At 39.3% G+C, this 23302-nt stretch overlaps 1 protein-coding gene across 6 annotated transcripts in view; it reads right to left on the bottom strand.

Moving 5' to 3' along the window:
* ikzf1 (IKAROS family zinc finger 1 (Ikaros)) overlaps nucleotides 1-23302 on the bottom strand; it is a 102066-nt gene that overhangs the window by 4056 nt on the left and 74708 nt on the right. For 5 of the 6 annotated variants that reach the window (XM_048520426.1, XM_048520424.1, XM_048520422.2 and 2 more), the window contains exons 4-7: nucleotides 20042-20302; nucleotides 19282-19449; nucleotides 13419-13544; nucleotides 2171-2302 (exon numbers count right to left, since the gene is read on the bottom strand). In XM_048520426.1, coding sequence (XP_048376383.1) covers nucleotides 2171-2302; nucleotides 13419-13544; nucleotides 19282-19449; nucleotides 20042-20302 — 687 coding nt within the window. The remainder of the gene's footprint in view (nucleotides 1-2170; nucleotides 2303-13418; nucleotides 13545-19281; nucleotides 19450-20041; nucleotides 20303-23302) is intronic. The other variant, XM_048520427.2, reaches the window with a different exon arrangement.

Below are 23302 nucleotides of genomic sequence, written 5' to 3'. Positions count from 1 at the left end.
GTGGTATATCATATTTCTGAGGATATTTTATAAGCTACACCATAGAACAAGTGTTATCACATTTAACATAAATGATATCTAAGAAAACTAATGTGAATGTTCAGAATTAGAAATCAAAGTATAACAGCATTTTTTTTTAGTATGAGTACTTATTCTTTGTTTCATTTATAATAATGATTTACATACAGGCAGCAGATAAATGATATTCTGACAATACCAAATTAAGGGGCATGATAAACTTTGAGGAAGACTGTTGTTGCACATGTTGGTGAAGTGAGCAAATAAGTATTGGATGCACTTCAATTCAAAGGATTATGATTTAAGTGTCTGTAAAAAGGGTACTGATAGGAGGCTTTTCCTAATTGGTAAGATTAATAATACAATGAAGCAGTTAGGTAGTAATTACTTAAATTTTTGAAGGGGTGAGTATAGATAGAAGAGGCTACAAAGAGACAGAAAGGTGTCTGAGGCTTCCAGATTGGAGCACAGAATATAAAACAAGGAAGTAAGTTTGATCTTTTACAACTCTGGTTAGGAAAGTTAGAGAGTTGTGAGCAGCTTTATGCCTGTAATAAGGTGGAGGTGAGTAGCATAGAAATGAGTACTCAAGACTTACTAAAAAGTGAGAATTTATTTATTATGAAAAAAAATCGAAGAGGTGGGTCTTCCTGGCATTGCAACAGAGAAAGCTAAGGGAGAAATTCTCCGAATTATAAATAGTTAAGACGATAAAAAATGAAAGACTGCTTTCAGTGGCTGGCATATAGTATTAGGTGAACACCGAAAGAATAACACTGGGCAACATATTCATCAAAAATTCAAAGTCTGATTGTCAATGTGAAATTTCAATCTTATTAATACATTTCTAAAATAGAAATTAGAACTTGAAAATTTAGTATTTATGGTCCAGGTAGTTAATGAACAGAAATTTATGTGGTTGTGAATTGGGCATTTAAACTTTGACAATCAAATTCCAAATATGTGTTTCTATCCTGCAGCTTTGGAACAAGATTACACAAATTTAAAGTTTAAGCTAAAGCTTCTTTAGTTCTGAAACTCTAAGTGTGTTTAGGTTGCCCTAGTAAGAAATATTCTTGTATCAGTATAAATTATTTTGTCCATTATAATAAAGGAGGCAACTTATTTTAAATAGCTCAATGTCTTTGTTGAAATTGCTGAAAGCATAATTTCAATTTGCATATATGTTAAGATCAATTTCAGACAGCATGTCTAGGTAATAAAGACATTGTATTTCATCTCAGCAACGTGGGACAAAGGACATCATTCTTCCCCTAATGCACCACCCAGATTCCAGCTTCTATGTTTATCAAAATCAAAAAATGTACTGGACAAAAGTAACTAATTCGAATATGAAATTACAGAAGCCACCTGACTTTATACTAAATTGCTAAATACATGCAATTATTTCTTTACTTCTGTAAATCTACAGTAATGACATAAGAAATATGATATTACATAACTATAATGCCATTCTAATTATAAAACATCTTGTGGACCTCATTTCATTCAAACTAGTACAGAAAAATTATAATTCAATCCTCTGCAAGCAGTACATCATGGGAGAAATGAATGAGACTGTTGATTATCCATTGAAGGATCAAAAGAAAGCAGATTCAGCTTCAGCTCATTGTAACTTCCCAGACACTTTTTCAGACTAGTAACGCATGTTCAAAGTATTCCAGTTTCTAAAATTCTTTGTAAATTGGTGTTTTTGTTTTTGTAATTATGAATTACTTCACCATCTCTTAGTGCCAGCAATTTAACCAGATAAGCTATTTTTCATCTTTTCTTCAATTCATAAAATATTCAATCAATGCAGTATGATCATATTTTATTTTTAACATCAAGTAAATAAAGGGCTCCAAATAGCATGGCACTTATACTGGGGAAATATGTAACTACACATCTGCTGGTATGCTAATACACATTAAATGCAATTTAGGCCATAGATTATATTGTCCAAGGACAAACCAAAGCAAAATAGCTGAAACTTGTGTCACTACTGCAAAAATGAAGCTAATAAATTGAAAAAAGTAAATTCAAATTCAAATATCAAAGTAGCCATTTCAAACCAGTATTCATTGCTATGTAATTTGTGTGACACGGCTAGTTACTTAATGAGTACTGGGACCAAATATTTTATGCTTACCAACAAACTTTTGTGGCATTGAACTTTTGCGTTTTGCAACATTGCTTGCAAGTCTGTCCAGTACCATAGCTCTTTCTGATCCCATCTTGCACACTCCTTCAGTTAAATCATGTGATTTGTTGTCTTCTTTCACTATGAAACAAAAGAAAAATTAAAATCCGTTTATAAATGAACAAGTAACGCTTTCAGTTCAGCAGGTTTAAGTAACTGTGGCACCTTTAAAATTAATTATTTTCATTAATTAGTTAATTGGCTCCTCCAGTCTTTCAAACCAATAGCATTTTCTGCCAATCAGTAGATAATTCACAGTGTCAAATCTATAAGAATCAGGAAAAAAACGAAAGCACAGCATTGACTAAAATCAAGTCAACCACAGTGGTAGCAAATGAATATACAAAATAATTTGCATGTTTTTGGTACCTTTTTGTACTAATCATTTAGTAAGCTATGGTGAAGAAACAGCCTCATGTTGCATTACAAGAGACATTTCCTCCTGAGTCCGGAAGAATAGGGAAGGAACAAGGTGAACCACTCCTTTACAGAATAATTTGCAGCTCAGTAAAAAATAGCAATATTGTGGTGGCAGCAGCTCAGATGTTGTATTAATCCAGATTCATCAACATGGTCTAACAGTCTACTGCAACCAAGTTACAACAAAAATATAACAGCACTTATACTGGTGAAATATGTAACTACACATCTGCTAGTATGCAATTTAGGCCAGAGATTATACTGTCCAAGGATAAACCAAAGCAAAAGGAGCAGTTTTGTTTTTCATATTATGTGCTGACCTTTGGCAAATAAGGTTGTTTTAGAACATATTTATCCTCAACTGCCTATCCTAATCAGCATAAATGGATAAAATAGATGCCAGAGATTCTGAAAAATTATTTTTTAATGGTATTAGGGATCAGGTGTGAGGAAGACACAGACTTTCCCCATGACAGGGAGAAAAATGGCAGAAGTGGCTTAAAATTGTACGTCCCACTGTGAACATGTCACTTCTGGTTTTTGCAGGTGCAGGAACAGGGATGGTGCACTCTGATCTTCGTGAACGCACATTTTATGGTAGAAGCTGGCCATTTAGCTAAGTGGCAGCCTCCACTGATGTGGAATTTTATTTTAAGTTTGTTATTGGAATGTGGGCATCACTGACTAGCTGACCATTTATTGCCCATCCCTAACTGCCCTTGTTGAAATCCGACCACATTACTGTGTGGGCACATGTCGGCTAGACCAGATAAGGATGGAAGATTTCCTTTCCTAAAGTACATTAGTGAACCAGATGGATCATTACAACAATCAACAAAATTTACATGGTCATATTTTGGCTTGCTTCCTTTTAATTTCAGATTTTATTGAAATCAAATTTCAGCAACTGTCATGGTGGGATTCAAAGCCATGTCCACAAAACTTTATGCTGGATTTCTGGATTGGTCCAGTGGCATTACCACACTACCACTATGCTTCTGCATCCCTCAAGTCTTGTCAGTTTTAGAGTGTGAAAGCCAATGTTTGAAGATCAAATGTTACAACAGCAGACCTGGGCTTTGTGGATTCCTTTGGATAGGTAAGGTACCTCCTTTGTATCAAGTCACAGGAGATCAGGTATCCTTTGGGTATGTTAGGTCTCCTTTGGTGCAGGTAAGGTGCCCCTTGCCATTGTTAGAGTAGGCATAAGTGTAAGTAAGTAAGTGTAAGTGTAACTGCATAAACCTAACAATGTCAAGCCCATTGGAACTGTCAGCAGACATGTAAAAATTAAATGTCAAAACTGTCCAAAGCATCCGTCAAAGGGCCCTACTAAAAGGGCCAACAGGAGCTGTCTAAGGGAAATCTTAACAGGAGCTATCATAGCTGTTGTCCATATAACACCTGCCTGTGAGACGTCTGACTGTATCAAGGGCCTGTTAAAGAAACCTGCCAACAGGAGCTGTCAAAAGCATCAGAAGTGAATTCTTAAGTGTTGCTGTGGAAAGTGTCAGGAAGCCCTGTCAAATGTACTATCAAAGCAAGGCATGGAGACATTTAAAACTCCTGCACTTGATATCTTTGGTTAAAAAAAGTCAGTAAAAATTATTGTTTACTATCTCACTGCCTGTTAACACAAGTATACCAGCTTCCATTACTAGTGCTCGATGTCAGATTACACAACTGTCTATTTTCACAGCAGGGTGTCTGTAATTTATCAGTTTAATTGACAGTTACAAGTGGTTATGGCCTCTTGATGTGGGATGCTGCTTTAAGGGATTGTGCACTTGAATGAAATGTTTATTGTTTTAAGGCTTCAGTTGAAGAATGTAAATATCAGATTAAGATGCTTTTTCTAATTTAGTCAAGTCAACAGTACAATTTATTTGTGCAGAATTTTGTTCTATCTCATCTCTGAACAGGTCATGAGGTCTGAAATATGGTGGTTCTGAGATGATATGGATGGTAGAATAAAGAGTGGATGTGGGCAATGAGTTGTCATTGGATCTGTAAAGGGTCATTGGTTTTCATGTTCGCTATGTAGGGTCACAGGTTACATTGTCAGACCATGGGGATTCTGAAGTGGGAGAAGGTGTGAAGGGTTAGGGCCGGAGGGATTTCTTTTGATTTTCTTTTAAAACTAAACAACAAGACAGTGCCGAAGCACGAAGGCAGACCTTTCCTGTAGCCAGTACGGCACCTGGCAGCCTTGGCTTTTGATCCAGTGTCATTCAACCTGTCTCCCAAGAAATCTCACCACCTGAGATGAAGAGTCCGACTTGCCAGGGTTGAATTTATGGAGCTTAATGCTGTGCTGTAAGGTTTATGAACTTGTTTTATGGTGGAATATGTTAGGTCAATGTTCTACTCATCTCCATTTCATTTCTCCTGCCTGACCTTCATCTAAATCTTCAGCCACTGCCCTCTGACTTCAGTTTGTCTGAATACTACACTTAAGCAAGATCTTTGTGGAGTTGGGTGCATCCAGTGACACTCAGAATCAGGATCTGAATGTTCCCTTCTTCATTTACAAAAAATAGGGGAATGGGGGTGGGAATGGGTGATTCACACATGGGGAGATACCCAAACTCATCAGGACCATTGACATTCTGTGACCTATTTTTGGTGAGTGATAGTATATTACATAGTGAAGAATCATAGAATCCTTACAGTGTAGACAGGGCCTTCAAGTATGCATCCACCCTCCAAATAGCATTCCATCCAGAAACAGCTCCCCCCATCGAAACCCCATCACCTCAGATATAACCTGGCCAATCCACCTAACCTGCTCATCTTTGGACTGTGGGAGGAAACTGGAGCACCCAGAGGAAACCTACGTAGACAAGGGGAGAATGTGCAAACTCTACACAGTCGCCCAAGCCTGGAATCAAAGTCCCGGGCACAATGAGGCACAAGTGCAAACCACTCTGTTCCCGTGCCAGCCATACGAGTTACAAATTATATTTGAGTTACAAAGTTTTACAGCAGTGTAAATGTGTGCAAAGGGTGGATAAGGTTTGTGGAACAATTGAATGTCAAGTTAGTTAAACAATCTACTCTGGAAAAGTTGAAAACAAAACAGCCTACTTGTGTCTGTAATTGGAAAAAAACTTCTATGCTCGGGGTTTCTGTCTCTGTTAACAAAACCCTCAATGCTATCATTACGTATTTATAACTGCTTGAGCACCGCAACAATCTGTTCATACCACAAGTGGTTTGGAGGTAGGGGAGTGAGGTTCCATTAGTTTGCTTAGCACCACTTCAATTGTGATTGTATTTTTACTAAGTTCCTCTCCCCCTTCCACCCCCCTGATTTACATCTTCACAGGAATGATTTTGTATCCCCTATAGGCAACTAAACCAAATATCAACACAGCCTCCCGTTGTCTATAACCCAATTCTACTCTATAATGTGGATCCAAATTAATAAGCGATAGCTGGCTGGATTTCCACTTCAGACTGATATGATTGATGAAGGCGTAAGCCATAAATTCCAGAAGATTTCTCCTTGTCCTTCTGCAGTATTCCAGTTAAACCAGGTCTCAACCATATTGGAGCTCCACACTACAAACTCCCACCAAAATTACGTAAGGTGACTGAGAAAGTGCCTACAAAATTTCGAAACCTGAGTTCTCAAACAGCCATGCATTAAAGAAAGAAACGGAAAGAAAACCTTTTCCTTTAATAAGTCCTTTTAATATCCTCAAAACTATCATATTTCAATGAAGTATGCTTGAATCACTACAGTTATATAAAGAAAAAGAAGAAGATTCCGTTTACTTAGCACTTTTGGCAGTATTTGGGCATTTCATAGTGCTTTACAGCCAATGAAATCCTCTTTAAGTGGTCATTGATGTAATATAAGAAGCAAGGTAGCAATGTTAAACTGACCAGATAATCTGTTTCTGTCATTTTGATTAAGAGAGAAGCAATAAACAGAACATTGAAGAGAACACCTCTACTCTTTCAATTCTTGAGCAGGTAGTTGGAACCTCAGTTTAAGATCTCGTCTAAGAGATGGCATTTCCAACAGTGCAGCATTTCTTACTACCACGCTGGACCTGGAACCTGAATCTGTTAGTGTTTCACTCAACAAGTGTTGTGACTGGCAATTGATGGTGAAGAACTTGATATTTTTGTTCTTCAGAAAACCAGCGTTTTGAGTGATTGACATGCTATTGCATTTTTTTCGGCAGCGCTGGTTAAGATGATATCCATCCTTCACATACAGGGTTTTCCACTGAAGAGAGTTAGTGGCTAAGTGGATGACCAGCAACTCTATGATTCCAACATCAACAGGAAGGAATGGTAACTACAACTGGGACTGCAGCCAGTCTCCAGAGGATACCTCCCCTAAAGGACAGCCTCACTGGAACCAGACAGCAAGTTAACTAAGGGGAGCATTTTGCTGAAGCAGATGGGGAACTGAGTTTGGGAGGCCAGGATGGATGGTAAACGGGCAAGTTCTTTCCAAGGTCTGTAAAAGAAGATCTCTCCCCTTACATGGCATCAGCCTACAGGTACTTGGCCATTTAAGGGCCTCAAAAGGGCCAACAGAAGTGCCTGAGTTACTTAATACTGTTACTATCTGCTGACAAATTTCAGCCAGGTTCAGGACAGATATGGAGGTAGCAGGAAAAGAAAGCACTAGATTTTGAAAACCTCATTATCACCATCAAAGCAGAGTGATGAAAGCCCCTTTCATCTGTTTCCCTGGTCCTCATACTTTCAGCTAGTGGGAACAACATTCCTTTATCAACCTTATTCAAGCCCATCATTATCTGGTACACCTTTGTCAAATCCTCCATACTTGCCCTTTCCCTACATTTTCCTAACAGGATTACATATGGTAAATACAGGAAAAATGTTCCCAGTGATGGAGGAATCCAGAACCAGGGGTTCAAGGATACGAGTAAGCTGTTTAAGACTGAGATGAGGAGAAACTTCTTTACCCAGACAATGGTGAGCCTGTGGAACTCTTTGTCACAGAAGGTGGTTGACAGCAAAACATTGAATGTTTTCAAGGAGGAATTAGATATAGGTCTAATGAGATCAAAGGATATGTGGAGAAAGCAGGAACAGGGACATGAATTGGATGATCAGCCATGGTTAGACTGAATGGCAGAGCAGGCTCAAAGGTCTATTCCTGCTCTGATTTTCTATGTTTGCTACATGGAGAACAATCACAACTCCTCATGGCCAACTTCCTTGCTTTTGTACTCCATACTTCTGTTTATTATATCCATGTTCCCATACTGCTGGTAAAGCACTTTTTCACTATCAAAGTCCATTGCTCTGTAACATGAATTCTGACCCTGTCTGCACTGATGTTGCTTCACTTGCTTTCTTTGTTTTCACTCTTTCGATATGCCCTGGCACCGTCAGAGATTTATGCACAGAAACTATCACACCCCTCTATTTTGGCAAACCTTTCAGAACTATGCCAATAGAATCATAGATTCCCTACAGTGTGGAAACAGGCCTTTTGGCCCAACAAGTCCACACCGCCCCTTGAAGCATCCCATCCAGACCCATCACCCTATAACCCACACACCACTAAACACTACAGGCAATTTAGCATGGCCGATCCACCTAGCCTGCACATCTTTGGACTGTGGGAGGAAACCGGAGCACCCAGAGGAAACCCACACAGATACAGGGAGAATGTGCAAACTCTGCACAGACAGTCGCCCGAGGCTGGAATTGAACCGGGTCCCTGGCGCTGTGGGGCTGCAGTGCTAATCAATGAGCTACTGTGCCACCCCAAATAGTTCAATAGTTCAATTTTACCTCTCCCTAACCATTATGCTAAAATGCAGTAGTGCACTCTTCTTTGTATTAAATTCCATTTATCCATTGTGCACCCATTCCATGAGCCTATCTACGTCATGTTGTAGTTTACTTGTCAAATCCTCACAGTCGGCCAGTCCTCAGTGCTTGGTTTCATCAGCAAATTTTAAAATTTCATTCAATATCCATACTAGCCTTGGCAATCAAACTTGAAGTAAGTTAATTTCTCCCATTCTCCAGTTTGAAAAAATATTATTTCGAAAAACTTGCTGCTTACCGTCCTTAAACCTGTGTATTTTTTAAATGCAAGCTATATTGAACTGCCATGAACCACAATTTTGCTGATCAGACTTTTGTGTGGTTATTTGTCAAATGGATTCTTAAAATCCAAGTATATACCGTCCATTTACCTTCTTTGTTATATCACATGAACAAACAAATTAGGAGTAGAGGTGTACCATTCCAGGGCAGAGTTCCATAGCTAAACAACTTTCAGAAAGAAAGCAAAAGCTCTATATCTCTAAGCTAAAAGGATAACCCTTAATTTTTAAATAGTGTCCTCCAGTTCTGGACTCACTTATAACAGGATGCAAACTTTCCATGTCCAATTGTCCAGACCTTTCAGGATATTATGTACTTCTATCAGATCATCCCTCATTTTTCTAGACACCATTGTAAATAAGGTCAGTTTGTCCATCTTTCCTCATAGGACAATCCACTCAATCCTTTAGGTATCAATCTAGTAAGCCTCTGCATCTTTTCATTGAATAAGGAGACCAAAATCTCACACAGTATTTGAGAGGTGATCCACCAATGCTCTGACTGAAGTTTTATGTTTAATTTCTCCCATAATAAAGCACAGTGTCCCAATGGCCTTGCTAGTTACATGCTGCGTCTTCATAGTAAATTTTTGTACTTACGCACTGTAATACCTAGAACTCCCTCCTTAAAAGTATTGCAGGGGTACCATTTTCAAGAAAATAGCTCACCACCATCTTGTCAAGGGAAACCAGAGATGGGCAATAAAAGCAGCCCAGCCAGCAACACCCATATCCCATATATAAACCAAAAAAACCCCTCATCACCTTTTCCCATATGATGCTCCATCTGCCATGTTTTTGCCTATTCACCTCACCTATCTATCTTTTATGTCCTCTGCACAACATTCATTCCAACCTATCTTTGTGTGACCTGCAAATGTGACTGCTAAGGCTTCAATCCCCTCACCTATACCACTGATGAGAATAATAAGGCACCCAGGTCCCAGAACCGACCCCTACAGGATTACACTAATTACATCCTACCTATCAGAAACACACCTTTGCATACTCTAGGTTCTACCAGCGAATCTTCATACCTTCTTTGTACAATAACAATTGTTTGGCACCTTACCAAATCCAAATATAGTATGTCTACAGGTATTGCTTTATTTACAACATGTTCTTCCTTCAAAAAAAATTCCAACAAATTGGTTATACTTGATTTATCTTTCTCAAAACCATGCTGGTTCTTCCTGTTTCCTTGCCTGGAGCTTTTCTTTTCCAGTCTCCAGCTACAATTTCTTCAAAAATAGGTTCTACCATGTTCCCCATGACAGAAGTCAAACTAACTGACCTTTTGGTTCCCCATTTTCTGCTTCCCTTCTTCTTGAACAGAGATATTGTATTTTCTATCATCCAGTTTGATGGAACATTTGCAGAATCTGGCATATTTTTGAAAATTAACACTAACGTATCTGCAACATCATAGTCATCTCTTTTAAGACTTGAGAATGAAGTCCATCAGAATACTGGGGCTCATCAGCTTGCTGTTCCATCAGTTTTCTCCGTGCTGCTTTCCTAGTGATTGTAATTTCCCCAAATTGTTTTCTCCTTTCCACTCCTCTTTACATCCATGGGATGTTTTTGTGTCCTTTATAGTGAAGGCAGAAGGAAAATATTTGTTCACAACATTCACCATTTCTTTATTACCTACTATCAGCTCCCCATTCCGTCTTTAGAGAACCAATACCTACTCTCTCAATTTTTTTTTCCTTTTCAAATACCTCTAGAAGCTCTTGTTATCCATTTTTTCAAAATTTGAAGCTAGCTTCCTCTCACAATGCTGACAAGGAGAGGAGTATGTATCTGGTGGTGGTATTCCGCAGGAGGTAGGGGGAATTGCAGCTCATGACCTTTTGGATGTGGAGTCTGGTGGGGTGGTAAGCGAGGACCAGGGGGACCTCATCGTTGTTTTGGGAGGAGTGGGAAGGGGTGTGGCCTGAAGGGCTGTCAACCCCAGAACTCAACATTGAGTTTAACAATTACAGAATGTGAACACTTCCCTCTATGTTCATTACGCTTCCCCCATATCCTCGAGGTCCTGTCTTGTATGGGTTGCTGCCCGCACAGCCAACTTATTTTCAATCAAATATGCTTCTCATTAGCACCCTACCTAGTATTCATCTCTCTCTCAGCTTATCATCAACAATCTCTTTGTTTGCCAATTCTTTTCCTCTCTGTCTCTGGGCCCCATCTCCATGTAGTCCATTCAGTTCCCAACAATCTGTCATCAGCATAAATATCCACCTTTCCCTGCATCTTCAGTTATCACGATGGTTCACTGAACTCAGAATCGTAATTCTGTTTTCTTCACTACGGCTGCTGCTAGATGTGCTGAGTTCTATGAGCCCTTGGTAAAGACTTTTGGGTTCCATTTTATGTTAGCTGCCATTCTGTTCTTAAACTCACTCTATGACAGTCTTTTTTTTCATCTCTCCACCCTGGCGCTGAACTTATTATATTTAGCCTACATTGAGAATTTTTTTGAGAATTGGCCTAATTTTCATATACTCTATTGTTGGGTTCATTATTGGTTTTGTTATATATTCCATCTTACTTGTCGTTCAAGGACCCTGGCTTTGACTGTTTTACCTTTCACCTTTGTTTCTAATATGTCTAGTTTGTACCTGAAACATTGCTTTCCTGAAGATCAATTACTTTGTGACATATTTTCCTGTTAGTCTTTGGTTCTATTTTACCCCGGTTACAATTCTTCTCATCAAAGTTAGTCTTCTTCCAATTAAGAATTTATACTATAAATTGGTGTTTTTTTCCAGTGCTAATCCAAAATGTTATACAATAATGATTGCGCTTACCAGGTCAGCACAAAGTCATTTTATCCACTTGGCCCAGCTCATTCCCTGGTGTCAGAAGCAGTGATACTCCCATCCTAAGAGGACTGTGAACATGCTAATCGAGGAAGCTCTCATAAACATACTTCAGAAACCCCTCGCTTCCTTACTTCAATCAGTACTTGAGTAATTAAAGTCCTTCAAATTCATTACTTTCAAATTCTGCCATAACTCGAGGAGTGCCCTCCATCTCTCTCTCACTATTTGGAGTCCTATAAAATGGCCCAGTAACATGCTCATCCATTTTGCTGCTCAATTGTAACCAAATATATTTTGCCCTAACCCTACCAGGACATCCACTCTTATAAGCATGACCACATCTTCCCGATCCCTTTTGCTTTTTTCTGATATAATATCCTTCCTGCTACATACTAATACTCTCACCCCCTTATGCACCTCATTACTCTTTCTTCTTCTATTCTCTAAAGTTGAAGAAGTTCTTGAAGAGGAATGTATTGTAGGACAATGGGGATAGTGTGTGTTTGTCGATGGTTAGACAGCTCTATCAAAGATGATGGGTAGAATCCCCTGCTCTTCTTACACTAATCACATCCTACCTATCAGATTTCAGCATTTCTTAAAACAGTAGCATGCCCATGCAAAATCCAGTAATTATTAGGGAAACTACAAATAACAGTCAACAGCTTAATTACTCTTAGTTTTAACAAGGTGTTTTCCTGTTCTCTGGAATTGAGACAAGTAATTTGATACAGAAATATCCTACTGACATTTTATTAGGCTTAGTGGGAAAAAAAATACATTCAACACACCTTCTGGCAGAATCTCCAGGTTTAATATTACTGTACATTCTACTGAAATCAAATTTTTTCACTCTACAACATAATTATCATTCAATTTACTGAGCACAAAATACCTTTGAAGCTGCTGTGGGAACCAATAGTTAGAGACTTCATGTCTATATGTCTTTATGATCAGTTTACATACTTTTATGATTATGCTAAAATAGTGGAAAAATGCAGTAAAAATCAGCAATTCTCCATAAGCATAAGTAGCCTGACCTTATTTCAGACAGGTGATATCTTCCCTATATCCTATTTTGTTATTCACGTTGAAGGGACAATCATTATGCCTAGTGCCATGTTAGATCACACATTTACCTCCAGGAAAAAGCCAGAAGTAATTATTGAGAGATGGCTGAAATATTGATTTTTTAATCAGTGAGGTAGAATGATGAAAACATTACTGAAATACGTAGACTATTAAAAAAGGAGCTATATTGAATAAACTGAAAAACATTGAGAGAATAGAAGGGTAAGGAGGATAAAACTTCTGTGTCCGAATCAATTGCACCCATGCATTTTAAAATCATAACTTTTTTTAAAAAAATCTAGGGAACAGACATCACAGGTATTTCTAAACTTACTTAATGATTTGTTGAAAAAAAATAGTCATTGGACTGGTGAACAGTTATGCCATTCCTATTTTTAAGAAAGAGAATACATCAAGGGAATTATGGTCAGTTTAGTATCAGTGATAGGATTTCAATTTTTTTCCTTTCTAAAGAAGAGAATAGAGGAATATCTGGAAATGGAAATATAACAATTATTCATTAGCATGGACTTCAAAAAGGAAAATCTTGCTTCCTAACCGTAACTTGTTTTTGGAGCGGTAGCAGAGATAGTAGACAATGGTGATGCATCAAATGTACCTGGATTTCTGAAATACCTTCAACAAGGTGCCCATAAATAGATTAAGGAATAACACCACAGAATGTGAAGTCAGAGGACAAGTGGCAGAATGGATTGCCAGCTTGCCTATGGAAACCTATGTAATCATGAAATAGTTTGTTTTTACCTGAGTAAATACCACTATGCAGTCCCATGGTTTGCAAGTAATTGTGGCAACGTTCTTTGTGTTCTTCGAGTGAGCTGCGTTGCTTGTAGCTTCTCCCACAATAGCTACATTTGTGAGGCTTTCCAACTACATACAAACAGGAAGAGGTCTTAAAAGAATATAGAATGGGCTTCACATTTGTAACTTATTATCAATAAGGTATTTCTGTTTCATGAGAATATGCACTTGTATAATTTACTTAAACCATCAGACATAAAACTGAACTCAAACTGTGTATCACACAGTATTACATATGCATCTATTAACTCTATGGTCTGCATGATGAAATAACACAGTTCATAAATACAGAATTTCTAAGCTACCATTTAGCCAGCATTTGAAATAAAAACAAAACTCAGCAGACGCTGGAAATTTCAAACAGAAACAGGAAATGCTGGAAATGCTCAGCAGGCCTGACAGTATCTATAGACAGATAAACAGCAAACATTTCACTTTGATGATCTTTTACCAGAATTAAAAAATTCAGAGATGTGACAAATTTTATGCAAGTGCAGAGCCTGAGGAAGGCAGTTTAAAATACAGTTGGGAAGGTCTGTGATAGCGTGAAAGTCAGACGAGATGACATGTTAAAAGGGTTAAAATTGTGATCAGAGATAATGGAAACCGCAGATGCTGGAGAATCCAAGATAATAAAGTGTGGAGCTGGATGAACACAACAGGCCAAGCAGCATCTCAGACGCACAAAAGCTGACGTTTCGGGCCTAGACCCTTCATCAGAAAAGGGGGGATGGGGAGAGGATTCTTGAATAAAGAGGGAGAGAGGGGGAGGCGGGCTGAAGATGGATAGAGGAGAAGCTAGGTGGATAGGAGAGTATGGGTGGGGAGGTAGGGAGGGGTAGGTCAGTCTGGGGAGGATGGACAGGTCAAGGGGGCGGAATGAGGTTAGTAGGTAGGAAATTGAGGTGCGGCTTGAGGTGGGAGGAGGGGATGGGTGAGTGGAAGAACAGTTTAGGCAGGCTGTGATGAGCTGGGCTGGTTTTGGGATGCAGTGGGGGGAGGGGAGATTTTGAAGCTGGTGAAATCCACATTGATACCATTAGGCTGCAGGGTTCCCAAGCGGAATATGAGTTGCTGTTCCTGCAACCTACAGGTGGCATCATTATGGCACTGCAGGAGGCTCAGGATGGTCATGTCATCTGAGGAATGGGGGGGGAGTTGAAATGGTTCGTGACTGGCTGGTTTACCGTGAACCCAGCGTAGGTGTTCTGCAAAGCGGTCCCCAAGCCTCCACTTGGTTTCCCCAATATAGAGAAAGCCACACCGTGCACATCGGATACAGTATACCACATTGGCAGATGTGCAGGTGAACATCTGCTTGATGTGGAAAGTCATCTTGGGGCCTGGGATGGGGGTGAGTGAGGTGGTGTGGGGGCAGGTGTAGCACTTCCTGCGGTTGCAGGGGAAAGTGCCGGGTGTGGTGGGGTCCATCCTTGGCCTCCTGCAGTGCCATAATGATGCCACCCCTAGGTTGCAGGAACAGCAACTCATATTCTGCTTGGGAACCCTGCAGCCCAATGGTATCAATGTGGATTTCACTAACTTCAAAATCACCCCTCCCCCCACTGCATCCCAAAACCAGGCCAGCCTGTCTCTGCCTCCCTAACCTGTTCTTCCTCTCACCTATCCCCTCCTCCCACCTCAAGCCGCACCTCCATTTCCTACCTGCCAACCTCATCCCGCCTCCTTGACCTGTCCGTCTTCCCTGGACTGACCTATCCCCTCCCTAGCTCCCCACCTGTACTCTCCTCTCCACCTATCTTCTCCTCTATCCATCTTCAGCCTGCCTCCCCCTCTCTCCCTATTTATTCCAGGTCCCTCTCCCCATCCCCCTCTCTGATGAAGGGTCTAGGCCCAAAACGTCAGCTTTTGTGCTCCTGAGATGCTGCTGGGCCTGTTGTGTTCATCCAGCCCCACACTTTGTTATCTATGTTAAAAGGGTTGTTTATGCCAAGTCTCATTATCATCTTATTTCCCCTTGTACCATTTTCTTTTTGCCATTTTCATGAATTAGATTAGATTCAATGAGATGCCAATGGTCTTCTGTCCCTGCTACAAACTCCCTCTCCCTGGTGACTGCCCGAGCCACACTTTTCCCAAATATGGTGTCATTATTGACTCCAAGACTAGCTTTAAATTACACATGCATACCTTTAGAAAGACTGCCTATTTCCAGTTGCACAGCATTTCCCCATTCTCAGTTCACCTGCTGGAGAATCCTCATCCATTCCTTTGTAATTTCTAGTACTGTTTACCCGACGCCTTCCATGCCCACTGACTTCCACTCTCTTTTGTTAAGCAACACCTCAAGTATAAAATTCTCAAATGGGTGCTTTCAAATTTTTCAACAGCTTCAAATCTCCTTGTCTCTTCGATTCCCTCCAACTCCACAACAGTGAGGTACCCGCTTCAGAGATAGTAGGAGCTGCAGATGCTGGAGAATCTGAGATAACAAGGTGTAGAGCTGGATGAACACAGTGGGCCAAGCAGCATCAGAGGAGCAGGAAAGCTGATGTTTCAGGTCTAGACCCTTTTCAGAATTTCCTGCTCCTCTGATGCTGCTTGGCCTGCTGTGTTCATCCAGCTCTACACCTTTTTAACTGAGGTACCTGAGCCTCTTTAAATCTGGCATCTCAGATGTCAATAATTTTATCTGTTTCACCATTGGTGGAAATGTCTTCAGCAGTCTAGAGTGCTAAATTCTAGAATCTCCTCCCTAAACCTCCCTGCCTCTTTTCCTCCCTCTTCTCCTTTAAGAAGTTTTTAAAAGCGTATTTGTCTAAGCTTTTGGTCATCTGATTTAAAATGCCTCCTTCTGCTTGGTGTGCAAAGATCTGTGGTATCACTTCTTACATTAAATGTGCTACATTAATATAAGTTGTTGTTAATAGTATAAAAAGTGTTGAAGCATAAATCTGAAGAAGAAATAATCCAGAGTATTTGTTAACATGGTGACAGCATCATACAAATTAGAGTTGAAGTAGAGTTGAAATATGGGAAAGAAAGAGAAATGATCATAATAAACACTACCTTTTGAGATAACGAAGTGTGGAGCTGGATGAACACAGCAGGGCAAGCAGCATCTCAGGAGCACAAAAGCTGACGTTTCGGGCCTAGACCCTTCATCTAGATATGCTCCTGAGATGCTGCTTGCCCTGCTGTGTTCATCCAGCTCCATACTTTGTTATCTTGGATTCTCCAGCATCTGCAGTTCCCATTATCACTACGTTTTGAGAGCTTGAATTCTAATTTAAATGTTTTAAAGTTAAAAAGCGGTATTTAATTGTACTGAATTACCAGAAATAACTTTTATGTTATATGCTTGAATTTGTTGGCCACCTTTGTGAGCGCGAGCTAGATCAAAAAATTAACGAAAAATTAATCAGATCAGCGATCATTAAGTTCGATAACATAAATGAAAAATATTGATCTCTCCACAGCCTACAGTAAATCTGCTTAGCACCCCTACTCCCCCACTGTTTTCTGCATTTCTTAATCCGTGTTTTCACAAAAATGAACTGAAAATGTTACCTAAAACATTGTACTGAATTTATTGAAATTTAGTGGCTGATAACTAGACGAGGATAGAGATCGAATAATACTCAGAAGCCTTGAAATCCCATCAATTATATGTATTTAAGAAAAATCAGAATGGAAACAAATATCTCAATTGAAACTAGAACATTGTCAAGGTTAAGCCATCCATAATTCACCAACTGAAATATAGGCTATTTCCATTTGTGCAGAGAGTGCACGTTTAGTTATCTGGTTCACTTATAGCACTGTTTAGTAGAATAAGGTAAAGCTCAATGTATGCAGACTCACAGATGTGCACAGGACACTGATCACTAACACTGACTGCCAATGACAGTTACAGTATCTGAAAGAGTTGACGGAACTGTTGCATATGTTTTGAGCCGCTGCAAAATAGCCTAAGTGTACAACAAAACTAGGGTACTACATTACTTCTTTAAAAAGGAAAACATCACCTTTGTAGTCCTTTTCCTATTCTAGTGAATTCCTCTTTTAGACAAATTACTGTTGTTTTACAATTTTTTCTGAACCCAGGAAGATTTCATAAGGAGTAAATGACTAGTTGATGGGCTAAAAATGAATTTCCTCAGATTTGTGGGTGCAGGGTCATGATTTACAATCTATCTACATCTGGTCCCATTGACGCTAGCAGTGCACATGTTTCACCCATTTATGAAAACTAACTGAGGAAATAAATCACTCTACCAATGTCCATCTTCTAATTACATTTACCATAATTACAGTTGCCTCTCCAAACCAAAAACTCACTATCCAAACTTTTAACTTCCCAACTGCAAACAATCCTAATCCATGCTCCATAATATTTCCTGACTTAAATGTCATAACCTTTCCAAGTGCTACCTACTTAACACAACAATAAGAAAGTTATACCTATCTCACTAGTTCTACCTCTTCTAAACCTACTGCAAAGTTTCTCAAATGGTCACAAAACTACTGTATTCCTCTAAACATCCCTTGGTATCACTTATCATTTTCAATATCACAATAGTTATTAAATACCATATTCATCACCTTATCACATATGATGGAAGCTACTGTATTGCATATCTTTCACATTTCAGACACTATGCTCCACCTGCAACTTTAATCCACCAGTGATAATGGGAACTGCAGATGCTGGAGAATCCAAGATAACAAAGTTTGGAGCTGGATGAGCACTGCAGGCCAAGCAGCATCTCAGGAGCACAAAAGCTGACGTTTTGGGCCTAGACCCTGTCTGATGAAGAGTCAAGGCCCAAAACGTCAGCTTTTGTGCTCCTGAGATGCTGCTTGGCCCGCTGTGTTCATCCAGCTCCACATTTTGTTATTTAATCTAGCAGTGTTCCCTTTCAAGTTCCAAATTTAGAATGTGCAGATAATTACTGGGCTTTTATGTTTATATTTAGGTATACTGAACTGAGTAAAGATAGCTGATATGACCACTCCACTGAATTCTTAAATATAAAGTAGTATTAAACCTGCATTTTTGGAAATCTCTTTTTTAAGCGCTCAGTCGATAAGTGCAAAGCTGCCTATGGAACAGAGTCACAAAGATCAGGAAGCTCTTAGGCTCAGGGTTGTTGTTTTTTGTAGCACTACCTGATTTCAACTATGTTATCCATAGCAGGCCTACAACAGATCTAATTAAATGACCATGAACATTGGAGGCAACCAAAATAAAACTAATTACATAAATAACAGTCACACTCAATAAATACCTAATAAGCTTACCCTGATGGTTAATTTTATTTTCAAAATCATAGAAATCTCTGGTGTGTGGAAAGAGGCCATTCGGCTGATTGAGTCTGTACTGACTGTCTGAAATTCATCCAGGCCTACCACCAGCACCCCATCTCCGTAACCTCATAGGGTTTTTTTTAAAACCATGGCTAACCCACCAAAAATGCACATCCCTGGAATCTATGGGGCAATTTGGCATTGCCGCTCCACTCAATCTGCACATCTTTGGACTGTGGGAGGAAATCAGGGCACCTGGAGGCGAATGTGCAAATCGCACACAGACAGTGCACCCAGTGAACCTGGGCTCCTGGCGCTGTGAGGCAGTAGCACTAGCCACTGAGACACTGTGTTGCCATTTGTAGACGCCTGTTTATGTGACATTTGTTTCACTGCTGTTTGAAGGGAAGGCAATCCCTTCTTAAAACCTATGATGTTTAACATCGGTGATATTGATGTTATTACTTTATGAATCTGTTGTTTAATGATCAATTGGTAAGTAAATGGAGTACACATTGTCAGAGCATATACCCACCAGAATGAGTCCGCAGATGACCTGTGAGTGCATCCCTACGGCGACAGGCATAGTTGCAAAGATGGCACTTGAATGGCTTTTCACCAGAGTGCAACTTAATGTGGCGAAGTAGATTGCCTTTCTGAGTAAAAGATGCGCCACACTGATTGCATTGGAAGGGGCGCTCCCCTGCAAGGCAGAGTATATTCGTTAGCAAAAAAAAACAGGATATTAAGCATGGAATTACTGAAGAAGATGTATCTTTGTTACTGTTTTCTAATTTCTGCCAGATGTAGGCTTGATATAGCATTAGGCATTCAGACTAAGCCTGCCAGTTTCTCAACGCTTCAATGGCTGGGTCAATTTGATCTGAAAAATCTAATTTTTTTTAAATCAAAATGGCACATCACAATGAAGATTCAAACTCATTTAAATAGAGTGCCTGCATCATTGTGTGTTAACAGCTACTCTTCCTGATCAGCAGGTTCAGAATAAACAGATTTGAATTCTGAATGTTGTGGCATTTTGGTTTTTAATGTGGCTTTTCAGTGGTTCTTCATAAAAAAAAGAAATGGCATTGAACAAGAAAAAAAAACTTATTAAAAATGCATTTCAGGCTTTCAGTTTAATATCTGCATCACATTCTCCTTTTAAATGTGAAGCATTTCACTACTCCAGTTATGATTTTCTTCATGGAAATGGCATGCAAAAACGTGGCATAATAAAATCCAAATTAAATGATGAAGGTAAAAAACAGAAAAAAAGCGGTGCCTGTTTTTACCAGTGTGGCTACGTTTGTGCACCATGAGGACATTTGGGCCAATGCAAATTATTCCACAGATATCACACTTCAGCTTGCCATTTGGAAGTCGAATGCCACCAACTCCAGTAAATGCTTTGTTGCCTTGGCCATTGTGTGGTCCGTTCAATTTTGTCACAGAAGTATCTATCATGCGTAAGTCTTCAGCACACTCTTCACCATTTGTGTCACAGGTTCTCCCATTCTCTTCATCACTCGGAGTTTCAATTTTAATAGAATTTGCTGAAAGAAAATAGAACACAAAATACAACAAATGTTGAGACCATGATACTAATATCCTAACAATACAATTCTTTTTTATGTTGAGGAATCTGACTGCAATGGTGCCTTTGTAAGTCAAACAACAGAACATTAAAATAGGTAAGTGCCGTCTAATGAGCAAGAACGCGCTATTCAGTCCATTGAACCTATTCCAAGATTGAAGACATTACAATAAAAACAAAATAGTATGGATTCTAGGAATTTGATTGAAAAAACAGGAAATGCTGGAGAAATTCAGCAGGTCTGGCAGCACCAGTTTCTCTCTGCATAGACCTGCTGAGGTTCTCCAGCAAATTTTTGTTCTGGGCGAGATCATGGCTACTGTGTGAACTAATTCCAACACTTGTCTTTGCCTATCTTAATATTTTTATTGACAAAAAAACCTATTAATCTTGGATGGAATGTTACCAAATGACCATGTAATGACAACCATTTGAATGAGAAATTGGCAAACATCTGCTACCCTTTATGGTGTAAAAGTGTTTCTGAAATTCTCTCCTTTAGCTTTTAGGCTATGTCCTCTCATGATACAATTCCCAATCATGCTCTCGTAGTATCATCAGTCCACTTTAGTTTCTTGAAAACTTTAATCAAATCATCCATCAACATTTTGAATCCCAGAGAATATCATCTTATTTTGCATCATATTTCATTGTACTTTAACTGTTAGAGTCTGGGGAACATGCTGGAAAATCTATGTTGCACCTGAGGCTCATGTATGCTTTCTAAGATAGTAGGAACTGCCGATGCTGGAGAATCTGAGATAACAAGGTGTAGAACTGAATGAACACAGCATGCCAAGCAGCATCAGAGGAGCAGGAAAGCTGATGTTCCGGGTCTGGACCGTTCCTCAGAAAAAGATCCACACCCAAAACGTCAGCTTTCCTGCGCCTCTGATGCTGCTTGGCCTGCTGTGTTCATCCAGCTCTACACTGTGTTATCTCATACATGCTTTCTAAGATGTGTTGTCCAAAGCTGGTCTCAGTACTCCAGATGTAGTCTCATTTGGCTTTTGCACAGTTGGAGCATATCTTCTATCCTTTGTATTCTAGCCCTCTGGATTTAAGGACAAAACTGCATTTTTCTTTCTCTTGTTCAATATTATCAGGAACAGATCAGCAATTTACTCATGATGTTTGTGTAATCACTCTAGATTACTTTATAGATTCCAATATTAATTATAAACTGATAAAACAACCTAATTAAATATTGGAAGACATATTCTGAGATGGAAAATACAATAAACTACCTGCACCTGTAACAGTTTCGCATCAGTCAGCACAAATCTAAACTTCTTTCTTACATGCGGCATTTTCATTAACCAATTTTGAATGTACACATTAGCTGGACATTAATATAGTTGGAATGTGAAGGCAAGAAGAATAGCACACATTTTTACATCAACGTTTAAATTGTGAAATTCTGCCACATTATCGCCTCCTGGTAATGCAAAGGGACAGGAATAATTAACAACAAAAACATAATACATCACAGCAAAGAATCATTTGTGGGCTCAAACTCCAGAATGTACTAGATTTAATTGCAGTTAACCACATGATGAAATAATACAAACACCTGATGAATCTCTGATTCATGATATGTTAAGATGCCCCTGTGCAAAGAACATTTTTCAAGAGATTTTTTGACTGTGGATAATTATATCAAAGCAGAAACAATTCTTGATGCAGAATGAATTATCTTCTTAAAGCTATCAGGTAAAGTAGCTCTTCAATGACCTAAACAAATAACCGTTTGATTACACAAACAGAATATTTCCTTTTATTCATGTGTTGTGAACATTGCTGACAAGGTCAACTTCTTTGTCCATCCCTAATTGCCCTCAAGAAAATGATGGTGAGTCACTTTCTTGAATCTCTGCATGCAATATGGTTTAGATGCAACCACATCACTGCCACGGCCAGTGTTCCAGAGCTTTGATCAGTTGCAAGTCAGGACGGTCTGAGGTTTGAAGGGGAGCTTGCAGGTACTGTGTTTTCCTACATTCACTGCTCTTTATTTTGCAAGTTACTGCAGGTCATAGATTTGGGAATTGTTTTCAAAGAGTTCCTGGTGAGTTGCTGTGTGCATCTGATGGATGTTTCATGCTGCAGCTACAGTACGTTGTTGGTGGAGAATGTGAATGTTTAATCTGGTGGATAGTGTGCCAATCAGTAGGTTGCTTTGCCTGAATGTTGTTAAATGTCTTCAGCGAGAAACTCACTTGAGCTCTTTCAGGCAAGTGGATACTATTCCTTTCCATTCCGGACTTGCACCTTGTAGATGATGGATAGACTTTGAGAGTCAGGTAGTGGGTTATGTATCACTGAATTCCAAACCTCTGACCTGTTCTGGTAGTCACTGTGTTTGTATTGTTCATCCAGCTAAGTTCCCATTAATTGTGAATCCGAAGGTGTTCAGTTCCAATTCTTAGAGTGTTGGATACTTGGCGGCAGTAATGCCAATTAACATCTTGAGAATGTAACGAGCCCTTTCTTGGCAGAGGTAGTTGTTGTCTAATATTTATTAATTTGTTGTTACCCATCAGCCCAAGCCTGAATATCATCCAGACTGTGCTGCAAGTTGGTGCCAACTGTATCATTATCTGAGGAGTTATGAATGTAGGTAAACATGTGCAATCATCAGTAAACATCCCCAAACATTCCCAATACTCAACTTGTAATGGAGGGAAGATCACTGACACAGTAGTTAAAGAAAGTTGAGCCGAGAAGTCTATAGAGGAATTCCAACAGCAATGCCCTGTGGCTGTAATAATTGTCCTTTTTATCAACCATCCTCAGTCAGAAGTGCTATATAGATGATCCATTTTGGCCTCCTCTTGAAGTCTCCAGCATCACAGATACCAGTATTCAGCCAATTCGATTTTCTCCATGGGGTATCAAGAAATGTCACTTGATATTGCAAATGCTGTGAGTCCTCACAACATTTTGGCATAGTACTGAA

The sequence above is a fragment of the Stegostoma tigrinum genome, chromosome 2 (genome assembly GCF_030684315.1).
Source record: "Stegostoma tigrinum isolate sSteTig4 chromosome 2, sSteTig4.hap1, whole genome shotgun sequence".
In the NCBI taxonomy this organism is placed as follows: Eukaryota; Metazoa; Chordata; class Chondrichthyes; order Orectolobiformes; family Stegostomatidae; genus Stegostoma; species Stegostoma tigrinum.
This window is presented reverse-complemented; position numbering and strand designations above follow the sequence as displayed.